The sequence below is a fragment of the Ciona intestinalis genome, chromosome 9 (genome assembly GCF_000224145.3).
Source record: "Ciona intestinalis chromosome 9, KH, whole genome shotgun sequence".
Classification (NCBI taxonomy): domain Eukaryota; kingdom Metazoa; phylum Chordata; class Ascidiacea; order Phlebobranchia; family Cionidae; genus Ciona; species Ciona intestinalis.
This window is the reverse complement of record NC_020174.2, coordinates 5865540-5880497: the sequence shown is the minus strand read 5'-3', so window position 1 is coordinate 5880497 and position 14958 is coordinate 5865540. Positions and strand designations below refer to the sequence as shown.

The following is a 14958-nucleotide window of genomic DNA, read 5'->3' as shown; positions in this document are numbered from 1 at the left end:
ACTTCTGATGGTTACAATGTTCAGTATGTTATATATAGTGCCCTGCTAACGTTGCCAATTATAGAATAAGCATAGTCAGTGATAGCTTCTTACAAATACCAGGTGCAGACGATTTCATTTCCAACACAGACTAATTTCCGAAGCAGAAATTCATCAGCGGCAAAACTCCTTATGTTACCGCATCAGAACGCTTATGTCTCGTATATCTTAACAGACTAATTAATATATGTATATGAACTTATTGTATACCACACACACGCTCACACATTATAAGTGCCGCCTTTTCTATAAACACTTTTATTACATATAGCCTGACCATACATGTTACCGCCGTGTTAAAATGTACGTACAAACACAAGAAATTTTAATCTTTGTTTATTAAAATCAGTAAAAGCAAAGGAGTATTCGTAAGCGGCATAAATAAAATAAAATTGTTTTTTTTTTATGTTCTTATTAATTTCCACATGTGATTTTTCCGAAACTTTTGTTATAATAGAAACGCGGAATTGTCATAACAGTTTATTTTTTTGTTTTTAAATTTGCAGTTTTCGCTTCACTTTTCGCTGGCACCATTCTGCTTTGGTGTGTTGTATTGATTAGTAGAAACCAAATGTGTTATAAAACCCGACGGTCGTAAGCGAATAAATAAATAGTTCGTTCAGCGCAAGGCAGTTACGGAAGCAAAGTACGATGGAAATGGCTTACGAAAAAATAGAAAACTTTGTGTAGAAAATACTATGTACATAACTTGGACCGTCCGTGGTAACGCAGCGAAGTGTTTCCTGTTTTGAAAGTCACAGTGAAAACTCTCTAGTGACACCCACCGGCAAGCGAAACAAGCAGCGATTTTTATATTGAAAACAGGACACGAATTTGGTTTTGAAACAGTTAAAATGTGTTTGGGGTTTTGGGTGCTGAGAGTGACTTGAAAAGGGTGCGAAGGGCGCGCGCTGGACACGGCAATGAAGGAACGCTTAGTCCATCGTTCATCTCTTATCGGGCGGTGGCTTGATGCATGTCGTTGTGTAATGCATACTGGAACACCTCTCTATGAACAACGTTGGGCGAGCAGTTGGAATGACAGGAGCAACTACGGATCACCATCATCTTTTTTGAGAATAAACTGCCGTCCGTGCATTGAAATTGAACTGAGATGGTGCGTGTGGATTTTGGAGTGCAACACCTGTTAAGAAATATTGGTTGGTAGGTCTTCGCGAATTAAAACAGAGCTGTCACTACCGATATACAATCGTTTTGAAGTTTATTTTCATGGCTTGGTTTAATCAGTAAATTTAACTTTTGATCCTGATTCCGGATGTGTAATTTGGGAGGCTGTAAACTTGTACCTTTTCGGGCCCGGGTGCAGCAGATATAAATAGTATCATATATGTCATTACAACTCTGACGCACGCGCCTGCCCGCTTCTCGGTAAACAATACAGCGAGATTGCACTGCATTGTCAAATAGTGCAGTGACGGCATGTCAGGGTCGTAATGTATGGCTGTATAATTACCTTGAAGGTCCATGGCATCCACCGCAGTATCGTGGTCTTGACTTTCTCACACTTGTACAGCCGGCGTACGTCAGTGTCTCTCGCTTACGGGCACGTTTTTGACGCATGCAGTGTCGGCCCTTCTGCAAAACAAAAATACATACGTAGTTGTTTATTTTCGTCGCCAAACAAAACGCAAGTTACTCGAAAAACTTTGCTAGACAGAATCTCTAACACCCCGTAAAATTGCGGCGCATAATAATAGGTTTCCGATCCAGCAGGCGATCGGGTAAATGTATCCGTATCTACAAGTGTATGCGTAACTATCGTTGTTCGAATACCGATGTGCAATTTGTCACTGCCCGCGCGATCTATATTTGCCCTCCTTTCCGTCCCTGATTTTGAATCATTGCCCTATTGACGAGCCCAACCCAGAAATAAGACAATTTACGGCATACCGTAACCCAGGTGTTTAAGACAAGCAATTGGCCTATCTATAATGATTATATTGTCTGTTTGATCAGCTGCGTTCAATCAGTCGCCTGAAATTCGACCATGGACCGACAACATTCGCGTTCCGCGGTCATCACGAATAAGCATGGCAGGGCGGCGCACGAGTATGATGTGATGCTCGTGGCGGTTTCAACTGGATCAAGGCGGATTTCAGTCTCTCTTACCATTTATCCCTTAATACTCTATCGGCGATTTGGCTAAAATCCAAAGCACCCACGACAACCTTGTTCTTTTCAAGCCCAAGAGTCATGCCCGGAACGCCAGCTTGCAGACGAGGAAAATACATTAGCGGCGTTCAGTGATCGCGGCTTGATGTTTACGATGTTAGAGATTCTGATCGCTGTTGTAAAGTGACGTATGTATCCACCAAACCGCAGCGCTATCATAATCTGTCATCGCGTCACGCGGCCGCAATATCTGGTTTCCCCGACTCCAATGGTCGATGCGATGGCGCATGCCTACGCTAAACTTGTGCAGCACGCGTTTTAATTCGGGACGAAATGTTGCGGTTTTCTGGATTTCTGCACAGAGTGTCACGGTTGCTGTCTTTTTAAAATCAATTTGCGTCAAAACGTGATACCCCAAGGCGGCAGTAAACCAATGGAATTACGCCGAGTTGGAGTAAACAGAAACCCGCCCAATGTTTGGTTGATATTATGGCGGACCATTAGGTTTACCCACTGTCAAAGTGTCACAAAGATGACAAAACAAGAGTCTGAATGCGGTGAACTTATTTTCCGCTGCCAGACGTAATTTGATGTAACAAATATACCTTTGGACCGTAGCGGTTTCCTTGGCATGGCCTCAGTTGGCACAGTCTCATGTCCCTGCCGAGCTGACACCGGGGGTTATCGTTGGACACGCGTACGGAAACGCCAAGGCCACACGATTTCGAGCACGGGCTCCAGGCAGAAGTGTGTACATCACAAGAAGAATGGCCTCTTGTCCTGCTGCGTTGTTCTCGACGAGCAGCTGTAGGAAAGTAAACACGTTTAAGCTTATGGAATGTTCGCAGATGCCGGAGATTCCATTAGAGCGACAATGTAACTTTCGTGACGTTACACACATGAAAATTATTTCTGTGCAGTCTGAGTTTCATACAAGGGCATATGGACACAACATGTTGGGCTAAATCAAGTTAAATGTGTTTGCTTCTTCGTATACTTATGCTGCTTTTAACTGACTTTGAAATCGTGTGTAACTATTATAGACGTCGGCCAGCTAATATTACGTCGCGTAGTTTATGTTTTTCATTACGCTTAGCACGCTGACTGCATAAAAGTAAACGCATGGAAACCTTTTGCGTAAATAAAAAACACGGAAAGAATAAAATTTGCCCCAATGTCACCTCGGGCACGTAAGCGCGACAAAAACGCGATTCAATTTCCTACCGTCTATTTCTGCCGGAAAAGGAGCGTGAAAGATTGTGGGGGAACGTGTCAAATCGCTCGTAAACCATTCAATTTGAAGTGGGCTGAATTCGCTCGTCCGCCGCGGTGTTTTTGCCGCGTCGAAGGACCGGTGATGCCCTCAGCTTGCACTGGTATGCGGTAATTGAACGCTTGCAGATGCGACGGTACTGCTTTGTTGTCTGAATCGGGATTGTTATGTCGCGAAAGCGATCACACCACAGACCGTCTGTGCTCGGGCAAACAGGACCTTTACAGAATCGATTCTTTATTGTCCGGCAGCGGACTCGAATTCCCCGCCATGCGACGTTACAGGTCTCTAATAACTGTTATTTACACTGGCAAAGCCGCAAATCGCAGCGCGGTATACCCACCAGAACAAAGGAGGAAAAATTAATTAAAATCCCGGCTTTTGTACCCGGGGCTTATGGTCTTCGCTTATGTCGCTATTAGCATTACTTTGTCCCGTTTCTGCCTACGTAAAGGCTCGGAACCTAAAGAACTTTTCTTTAATGTCGGATGCAAAAACGACGACTGGAAAAAGTCGGAAATCAGTCGGCGAGATTTTCACCGACGCGATCAGTTTGCTTAAAAATGGCCGAGCTCGCCACCCGCCGACAAATTTAACCACAGCGTTGCCGGAATCACAGACTGGGCCTTTTAATTGCGGCGGCTAAACCGGTGTTTAAACACTACAGTTGCGTGAGGACATAGCGCCCTCGCACACGGAACAGGTGTTTGGGAACTATTCAGCAATTCGTCGCTGCTCGCGAGACTTTCGGCGGCGGTCGCAAGCGTGGGAAGCCACAAGAGTTTCCTATAAATAGCATCATCCATGATTGAATGGGTATTACGGAGCGGTCGGCCCTCTGCGTCATACACATACCACGGTTATGTGCAGATTAGCGTGGCAATAAACAACGTGTGCAAACCACCCGAAGTATGGACAATACTCCCGCTGTCGTTTATCATCAACAACAAGTATGCTAATAACCGACCAGCAACATTCCAAACCGTGAAGTCCCCACGTACATCGCAGCGCAACGTACACAGACACACACGATGTATATATTGATCCACGGGGTCAATCGGTTATCGAGATAACGACATTAATATCTCGTAACCAATTTCGATTCCATGACGTGAAAGGGATGGGACGCGTGGTAAACAAGAATTCCGAAAAACAAGAACAAAATAAAAATTTCTCAGTCGTCTAACACGCGACAGTGATTAAGTTAATTTCCCAGGTTTGCGTTTCACACGATTCCTACAATAGTTGCCAGCAGCTAATCTTTTATATAGTACAAGTAAGATGTATGCCTCTAGTACATAATTTCCTGATCGCGTTTTTAACAATTACCAACGCTATAGAGACATGGGGATACGGTTATATAACTCCGTACATATGCTTTGTTTTTTTACCAAATGGGCGAAAATTAGAAGAACACATATATCATTGTACCCCAACCTACTATACAGGCAAAAACGAGCTAATTTCACAATGTGACTTTCAAACTCTTACCGTCCACGTCCCCTGGTATTGCATTGTTATCGATCCAGTTCGCTTCTGGTTCAATGGCAGGTTCATACACCATGCTCTGTGGAAACTGCTCGTCCATCAGTTCGTCTATCGTTTCTCCAACATCATCCTCATAAATGATCCCATCCATCACTCCATTACCGGTCTCCGGGACACTGGGAGCTGGAACCTCCTGATTTTTCCTCCACAAAGTCAGTCCAGAACCTCTCCATCGGGAGCATGAATTCCTCCCCTGAGGAGCTGTCGCACATCCAGCGGTCGCAGCATTCGCCAGACACCGGCTGTAGCCTCGCGTTTGGACAAATGTCAAATTTGGGGATATGTGTTTCGTGTGGGCAGAGTGGTTGGCAGCCTTCGTTCCCGTCCATGCACCAGCACCTAAACTTACACGAGGGCTCGTACATTGCGCCACTGCTTAATCGTACACCGTTGTTCATGCAAGGACGACCCGACCTCGCTGAAAAACAAAATGAACCTTAAATTTGTTCAACCATACAGTTGGGTGGGGTAACATGGTTTTCGTTATATTTTTTTAATCGGTAGAACACCAACATGAAATATTGACCAAATTAGTATACCCGCAGCCCCGCGACTCAACGTTGTTAATCGTTAAAACACCAACATGAAATATGGCATTTAGATGCCATCTTACCCCACAGTACTAAGTATATTTTTCAATCATATATTAAAACAAAAAATACAACCAAATATAAGTGTTTTTTTAATAAAATCTGGTAAACATTTCTCAGTTTCTCACCTCTACAGACTCCCCAATCTCCGCTCCTGCTCCCGGAATAATCACAGAAGAGATCCCGATGCGGATCGCAAACCTTCTCCTGGTCGTTGCACTCTTCTCCCGTCTGTTTGGCACAAACTTTGCAGCAATTGCAACCGTCTGTTACAAGACTGACAGCTACAGGACAATGTGTTGGTTCGTCTCGACACATGCACTCGTACGGGCACAACGAGAAAACCTGTGATATTCAAATGCATCGAATTAATTCACATATAATTGGAGTAAGATGTTCTATGTTTTTATTCTATTTACTCGTCCAAATTGGTAGTAAACAAAAAACTTTTAAAGGATTATAAAACCATATCCTTACGACTATATGATGGGATACCTTTCATTTTATTTTCTCGTTCTTTTTGGTAGTAAACAAATAACATTCAAATGATTTTAAAACCGTATCTCGACGACTCTCATAAATCGTTATAATTATTTTAAACAGCACGATCAGGATATTTGGGTATTGTGAGCTAAAGGTGTCTTATTATCTTCACTCAGAGTACTATATATGTATATACCTCATATACATTAACTTTAGCTTTAAAACCTACCATTCCAGTTAAAGTTGTAATGACCAAGAGCCGACAAAGTTTACGTGATATTGCCATCGTTGCTTGTGTCTCAAACCGCAAAGAAATAATCTGCCAGCTGTGTAAATCTTTCCTCTTGTAATAACTTGGTTGTGTAATAATATTTATTCTATGCAGATTTCTACACCAGGATTTCGAAACACTTGAATTTGTTTGCTTTTCGCGGCTTCGTGTCACTGTGTGTGAAGAGACGAGAAATAGCTTGGTCGACTTTGCTTCTCAACGATGGTTTAGTGGTTCTCACCACGAGACAGGTAAATGTTTAAGTAATACAGTTTGTGATCAGTAAATGTGAAACAAATTATCGCTGCTGATAAAACAAGCTGTTAGCAGAGGACATAATCTGTTAAGATACCGTATACCTTGTTGATTGTAATCCAATACAATGCATAATTTAACTATAAACATAAAAACGCATACCATGCGCTCATTCATATTTGCACAAAACGTAATTAATGGTTCTGATCATCATCAGATAATATTGCTTTAGTATATATTAAGCCCATAATCTGGATCGTTATTTGTATATCTTGCATACATAAATATTGGTATATTGTTAAACGCAACTTGGCGTTCGAAAACACGTACTGACGTCATTGCTCGTGACGTTGGCTGCGATTACGTCACGCCGTTAATGACGTAAAGTACTTGCGTCATGCGATAGGTTGACCTTCTGTCACGCTTAGTGCAATTTAGCTTTGTTGACTTCGTTGGTAAGCACGCGACACGCATGGCGTAGAACAGTGACGTAATCCGAAAATAGAAAGCGCTAAAATGGAACTTTAAAAAAAAGTCTCAGCGAAACAATAAGAACGATCGCTGCTATCACGATAGGTAACGGAAACAGCAAACTAGTAATTTTCTACCGACTGCCTCCGCTTCGATCACGAAACATCCACTGCGACACGCTCGCCAAATATACGGGAAACATTCCATCGTGTTATATTTGGAGTATGGTGAATCACACGAATTAACACCGTTCGCGCAAGTCACAAGTAATAATCACTGCAGGAATCCGAATTTAGATTAAACTGGTAGTTAGACTTGTAGAACCGGACCCGCGTGTTACGGTTTTCTGGATATATAAATCACGAATCTAATATAAAACAAATGGCTGTTTGAACCTGATATGACATGACCAACTTAGACACGACTCAAAATACAACTGATAAATTTGCGGGAAAAATAGTCTCAATTACTGTTAACGTTAAACAATTTCCAGATATTACGAAAACGAATAACTGATTGAAGAACTCGCAATCCAATACCAAAATGCATAGTAAAGTTGAAAATCACCTTATTGTACGCCTGAAAACTGCCTAAAACTTGTCAACGGGCGATTAGCTACGTGTTGTTTCGATTTAACTTTACTACGAAACATAAGCAATGAAGCTTGGTGGAAAAGGCGGAGTCGTTGGGTGCCGGAAACTGTCAATCAAGGCGACTGCCGCAACCATTACGTCGGTTATTAAGAGAAGTCGCCCATGTCCCTCGACGCTATATCGAAGTTTCATTGTTTTATTTTATGACGAAAGAAACGGGGCTGTCACTGCGTAGCATTCCGTCGAAAAGTGCAGACTGAATTTTCCAGCTTATCGCGCGCATGTTTTAAAAGACCAAGAAGAGCCGAGATAAGGGGTTAATAACGATAAGTAAATAACGACACTGCCGATTTTAACGTAAATGCATTCCCAAAACTTTGCCATTTACCGTACCACGTACCGGTAAAGTAAAAACTAACGAGAACTTTATCTGATGCTTTTGCTAAAACACACTTATTCTCCAATTATGAGGTTTGCAAATGCACAATCACAACAACTCTTTATAATAAAGACATTTTAACAGATACGTCTGGGTCGTCGTCGTCTGGCTAGTCTGCCAAACTGCCACCATATCAAAACTGATATATCTGTAAACGAAATTGCTTACGGTTAAGTTGCAAATTAACACGGATAGTTTGCGTACAAGCGGCTTCTTGTAAACACAGAAAAAACGTTTTAGCAAAATATTTTCTATCTCGTTTCACAACAGCGTGCAGTTTTTCGTTGTCTCTCTAACATGGATGCTTCGCAGCAACATAGCAGCCCGTTCCACCCCTGCACCATAATGCTGCCAAACGCAATTTGACCGGTAGTGCAGTGGGTCGCCTTAAAATACTTGTCTCGATTTTTTCTCGTTTTTTTTTCTTTCCACCGGACGCTTGGGAGTCATAGGACCTGGGCGCCGATTATCAAAACAAAGCTTTAAGGGGAGGGGTTGGGCGTTCGATAGTTCACTAATCATATGTGTCATACACTTACTTTGATCTATGTGGTGTTTCATATACCCGGGGAAAAGATTACGAATTTCCAATTGACATTTTCTCCTAAACTGACAATAATTTTTTTCTCACTTGACAAATGTACTACCCACACAGAATTGGTCGCATGAATGGTCTTAAGTAATAACAGCTTGCTAAAGGATAAATATATGTTACATCCTTCGTTCGGGTGCCGGAATATAGCCATTACGTAATCGAAGAAAAACCAGCATAGGCGGAATATGAAACGAGAGTGCTACGTCACACCAACGACACCCACGTTGTTACCGTAGCAACCGCAGCGCATCGGGTGACGTCACTGGAGCGTAGTAAGACCCGATGTAGCGCAGGCCCCGCTGTGAACAATGGGTCAGGTCTGTCTATTGTTTTCGGCACGCGCTACTATAAGGCTAATTGGGTATGGAAATCAGTGCGGCTTAAGTCCCGCTTTGATTCCGCGTACTCTTACCCCCCTAGCCCGCATGGCCCGGGTTTTGTGGCACCGCGGCTCCTTGAAGCATTACGTAAGCCGCTGTTTTACCCAGAATGACGCAATTAGCCCTGCTATGCTGGATATTGTTACTTTCACTCACAGCAAAAGTTCTTTTTCGGCAACCGTCTATTAATAGCAAGCAGCACGCTTGTTCCACCGCCCGCTTTTAACGCGTGGCTTCGAACTTCAAACGGTCGGTTCTTATCAACGCGGTTTGCGGTATAGTTAGCACTAATCCTGTTTTCTCTTTGATTGTTTCATGGTTTTCTTTCCAATACAAAGACGATGCTTGTTTAGTAATCGTTTACACCTGACGCGTGATTGAGAAACAAATTGGTCCCACAATTACGTTCAAATTTGCTTTCAACAGTTTTTTTTTCTGAATGCCTACCTGGTATAAAAAATAGGAGGGGTGGAGAGAGATTGGACGCCTTTTCATTTTATTTTCTCGTCCTATTTGGTAGTTTGGTAGTACACAAAGAACAATCAAAGAATTTATAAAACCGTATTCTCGCGACTCTCATAGACCGTTGTTAGTTGTTTAAAACATGATCAGAATATTTGAATATTATGTGCTAAAGGTGCCCCATTTTCCTCCATCCTATACATTGAACATGTATAGATGCACAGGAGTTGTTTTTGCTTTGCGTTTCAAATGCCGAGGCGCTTGCAGAAGTTTTACGATTGCCTTGTGAAAGTATGTTGATGTTACCCTATTAACTTTGCGAGTGCATATCGTCGGGGGCAATTTACGCTTTTACGATCTGCGCATGCTTCAGTGAGATGTTACTGTGCGTAATCGCCGTTTAGATAAATTTCGCCGTAATTACGCCTCGGAATGTCTGGTGTCACCTGCCCTATGTAATAACCTTTCATTTATCATAACCGAGGGAGTCTGCGTCATATTATCCTTGCTATAATCGCAAATGGCTGCTCAGAGAGTCTAAACTCCACGCCACAGCAAGACAGTCGTACCGCTGAATATTTCGGTTGAGCGACGTCCCTAAAATGACAGAAATGTTTCTGGCACTTGTTGCCCATTCACTTCCATATAAGTTCCGAGGAGCTGAATCAATTTGTCGTTCCGGTCACCCGCATCTATTTACAAGGCGCCACGAGCCCTAAATGTTTCAGATTTGACTCTCTGGTGGTTCTATCTCGACTTAGCGGCTTCTAACCCTTCCCTGCGGCCTAAGATTCACATCTTGTGAAAGCTAAACCAGGGTTGGCGGGTTCGGGTACCCACTAATACGTCATAAGTTGACCAAGCTTTGATAATCGCTACGATATTGATGACGAAGAATAGATTCTCAGGAATTTTGTTGTTTCACCCGTTTCACCACACCCAGCAAGCACTCGCTGGAGATCGAATTACGTATAAATGTTTTATCTGGATCAAGTGTTCCAAAAATCTTTAACCGACGGAGTCATTGGCGCTACGTGAGTGATTTAATACCATGGCGAACGTTTACTCATTTTAAACAGATTGTTAACTTTAATAAAGTAAATGTTGACTTCTATCGCATACCGTTGCATCAAACGTCGATATAATTTAGACACGAGACTTTATGGGGAGTGCGTCAAAAATAAGGAATGCCGCTTTTAGTTTGGAAGACGCCGCTGTGAAGACGGATTATTCTGATTATAAAGTAGGGTGGGGGAATATGGGACATCTTTTCATTCTTTTCTCGTTCTATTTGGTACCAAATAAAAAATATTCAAAAAATTATAAAACCGTAGACCATTGTTAATTGTTTAAAACACGTTCAGGATATTGATACAGTATTTGCTGAAGGTGTTCCAAAAAACCCCCCCCACTCTACTATAAACTGCATGTTTTTGTGTAGAACGGCTTAGAGAGTAAAAAAGATAGAGATTTTGCATTAATTTAAAATTGTGAATTCTTCAATTTAATTACTTCCTTACCGAAGCTAATTTCCATAGTTTCGGTGCCTACCTTCTACTATTTATTCGTCACGCATATGTATTTCCTTCTGTATGTATAACATCATATGTTTACCTGATAGCCTATTCTAAACCGAATTCCCTTCGCCGCAAATGATATTGTTTTGGCCGAATTTCCGCCGCCGAAAATATCCGCCCGCGGAAAATTGCGCGAACAATGACGCTTGTGACGTGTAGGAAGGGCGCGATTGCTACGCTTTCAGTCATCAGAATGCATAGATTACGGGATATCCCGGGTTCCTATTTCCGCCCGGCTAGAAATTGCTCGCGGTTTAGCTTCTCGCTGTTATGTGACTACATATGTATTATTTTAAAAACCCCGCGTAGTCGCAATAACCGTCTCACCCCAATTTACAAGGTTCGCGCCCAACCAGCGTATACCAATACACCCCCATATCGACCCTATTTATACGCTCTGTATTCGTTGTCGTTGCCAATATTACGCTAAGCACTCCGCAAAACTCATTTTAAAATTCTTTCTAAAAATGTCTCGTCTCCCAAAGTTTTCACACACTCGGCTCTCTGAATACTAGGATTGCATCTTCATCAATTGTTTCTACTTCCGGTCGGTAGAAACAGCAAAACCTCAACCTAAACACGTCTTCACCTGTTCTATGTTACTGCCCAAAATCTTGTCATACTCTGCATACGTTTTGTCTTCTTCTTGCTGTCACACTCTTGGCCGCGACCGCCCTAATAGACCCTGTCGCAGTAAAAGTTAATTAGCATGACGGCGTTAGTAAGGTAGTGGACGACTCTTTGAGATTTACAACTGACAAGTGGGCACGCACGTGACGCTGATGTCGAAAATAGAACCGCTATCATCCATGCATTTTATCACAATATGTTACAGTTACATTTCAAACAAAATTAAAATAAAAAAAATCACGTTTTAATTAGTGAACCAAATACAAAAGTGATCGCGGTATGCGTGTATACGGTTCAATACAGAAACATACGACAATATTGGTCGTAGCTTCACCCAAAACCCGTCATGTATTTTAATTTTGGAAATATTGGGTAAAATTTGCATAAGTCCCATCTTCCCCCACTCACTCGGTGTCCCATCTTTCCACACTCTACTATACAACATTATATCCCGCCCGCCTACGCTGTAATAATTATACTGTGGGAACAGCAGGACCACCTTGAAGTTCAAGCTTCCATGTAAACATTTTTTTCACGGATTACTAGCCACCCCACCCCTTGATAATGGTGGTCGGACAACTTGTTATTAGAACACAAGTCTCCAGGTGCGACCTACCGGTGATCAGTTGATATCAAAGCGACAAGTCGACAGGACACGGTTATGTATGGGGTAAATTTCGCTCTCACCGGCTTTGATCTTTGAAAGTGTTGCTGTTGCATTTCCTTCCTTTTAACGTAGAGTGTTTGGGTCGTAAATATGAAGTTGTTAAACAACAACTTTTGATTTTCCGCTTTGATCGGCGGCTTTCGTGTTTTACCCAAGAGCAGAAACGGATGTCTAAATATATTGGAACACGGTGGGAGATAAACGGAATAAAAATGGCTGCGTGGGTAGCGAACATATATTCCCAAAAAAACTACCTAAATTATTCTATTTTCTTGTCGCATTTTAGTAAACAAAGAAAATTTAAAGAATATTAAAACCGTTGTTAATAGTCTGTCAAACCATTTCTTTAGTTTTTAGGAAAATTTTACCTTTTCAAGGCGTTAACAATAACTACAAAAATAGATAAAAGTAGTTCCGTATTTTTTTTAAATTTATTTTTCAAATACTTCCCTGATATGACGCAACTACGCCCTCGCGCGGCTTTACATAACTTAGTAAATAACAAGTAATTGAAAATTGCCCCCAATCGAGTTATCTTGTAATGCCCCATGCACACCCTGGTTATTTTTCCCAGATCACAAGTTACAAGTCAAATGAGCTACGTCAGTGCGAATCCCCTACACCGATCCTCTGTCTGTTCATCCGCATGGACGAGCGGAAGTAAAGAAGTGAAAAGGTGAATTGTTGTTGTGACAAAGTTATTAAATTATGAGAAAAAAAATTGTGAAAAAAAATTGTTCACTCAGCATATAACATATGTTTCATTCATCTTTATGTGAACACGTTATTCATGTGTGAATGTAAGCGTAACAACAGACAAAGTATCTAAATGAATTAAAATGCTTTACTTAGACAAAATACCTTAATTGGACAAAATATAAATGCTATGCCTAAACAACATCGTTATAACTTCACCTTATCAACGTCAAACTTACACCACAGAAGAATATATTTCAAGCAAAATATTCCATTCAATGTTTCCAAGAGTTTGGTGCGGTGCTCTACCCCTACCTTGCGGAGAGTTTTCTGCGCTTGGACGAACGTAAGCGTCAAGGTGAGGTTTCTATGTTTTCGTTGTTATTAAGATAGTATGATTTATATTTACTTATTTATATTCGCAAAACACGCAGCGAAAGTCGTTATAACACGGGTGTTCTGTTTCAAACACCTCGTTCCCGCTTATACCAGTTACGTATGTAAATTTATGGGTGATTGTTTTCTTTATGGCCGACAATTTGAACTAACAAACATTTATGGAATTATTATGACGTTATAATAGTGCATTCTGTTTGTTTTCATGACATCATAGTAACTCATTGTTTTGTTCTAGAATACAAGCAGTGGATGTTGGAGTCGGGAATTCCCCTTCACTGAACATATTAAGCGTGATGACGTCATCGATGACGTCATGGTTAATGATGTCACAGATGATTCACAAGATAAAACAATCTTACCTAATACATCACAACCACCACACGATTGTAGTTTCACTTCGTTTTAACATTGCGTGAGTTTTTCGCTTTGTTACATTGCTGCAATAAATGATTTTTAAACGTTAATTGTTGTAAGTCTCTTACGGATTTAATAAGGTAGAAGGTTTAGTTTAAAATACTCGATAAATGCAGAGATAGTAAGGTGCTTAAAGTATTCCCCAGAAAATGATATTGGACAAAATAATAGGTTCTGAACAAAGTTTCTCGCTGAAACAAAAATATTCCACTAGGCAAAAAAGGTGAAACAATTAATGCAATTTGTCCCAGTGACTAAGCTATCCATGTTTTGTCACTGTTTTTTTTTATAAAGTTTTGTACAGGTGCTAATAAAGAGTTCTCCCCCACCTTTTTTGCTAACCCAAACTACTTATCCCTATAACTCCTAACCACCAACCTCTAACATTTCCACCAGCCTATTCTGCAATTTTGTGTTTTGTCAATAATTTTTTCAATTTTTTTAATTTTTTTACATTGTTTATGTTTTATAAATAATTTTTTTAGATTTTGTATTTTTTTTACATATATTTTGTCAATAATTTTGTTTAAATTTTGTAAATTTTTTTACAGATATCTGTGCCTTTTTAGTTAATAATTATTTTCAAATTTGTAAATTATTTTGAACATATTTTGTCTATGTTATATTAATAGTTTTTTTCAGAATTTTATACTTTTACTACATGTTTTGTCAAATTTTGTAATTTTTTTACATATATTTTTTTTATGTTTTATAAATATTTTTTTTATGTTTTATAAATATTTTTTTTATGTTTTATAAATATTTTTTTTAAATTTTGTAACTTCTTTTACAGATATTTTGTCAATAATTTTGTTTATATTTTGTAAGTATTTTTTTGCATATAATTTGTCAATAATTATTTTCAAATTTGTAAATTATTTTGAACATGTTTTGTCCATGTTATGTCAATATTTTTTTTCAAAATTTTAAATTTTTAGTAGTTCTGTCAATAATTTCTTTAAAATTTTGTATTTTTTACACATATTTTGTTTATGTTTTATAAATAATTTTTTTTACATTTGTATTTTTTTGCATATACTTTG

The 14958-nt window shown here is 40.2% G+C and overlaps 2 protein-coding genes across 2 annotated transcripts; one reads left to right on the top strand and one right to left on the bottom strand.

The window, feature by feature from the left end:
• Positions 1-37: 37 nt before the first annotated feature.
• LOC100183909 (connective tissue growth factor) lies at positions 38-6787 on the bottom strand. The gene is given in 7 exon segments (XM_002130707.3): positions 38-1183; positions 1514-1635; positions 2778-2977; positions 4937-5081; positions 5083-5411; positions 5712-5928; positions 6296-6787. Coding segments are annotated over 7 exon segments (1260 nt in total). The 5' UTR covers positions 6353-6787; the 3' UTR covers positions 38-993.
• Positions 6473-13907, top strand: LOC113474531. Its single transcript, XM_026835929.1, has 4 exons — positions 6473-6588; positions 12981-13082; positions 13349-13460; positions 13737-13907. The coding sequence occupies exons 2-4, from the start codon at positions 13000-13002 to the stop codon at positions 13905-13907; spliced, it is 366 nt and encodes a 121-aa protein (XP_026691730.1). The 5' UTR covers positions 6473-6588; positions 12981-12999.
• Positions 13908-14958: the final 1051 nt, after the last annotated feature.

Bases quoted from the DNA above. Each gene is read 5' to 3' on its own strand.
- LOC113474531 (XM_026835929.1), top strand. From the start codon at position 13,000: ATGAGCTACGTCAGTGCGAATCCCCTACACCGATCCTCTGTCTGTTCA. The intron at 13,083-13,348 runs GTGAATTGTTGT...CTTACACCACAG, and splicing joins GGAAGTAAAGAAGTGAAAAG to AAGAATATATTTCAAGCAAA. The intron at 13,461-13,736 runs GTGAGGTTTCTA...GTTTTGTTCTAG, and splicing joins GGACGAACGTAAGCGTCAAG to AATACAAGCAGTGGATGTTG.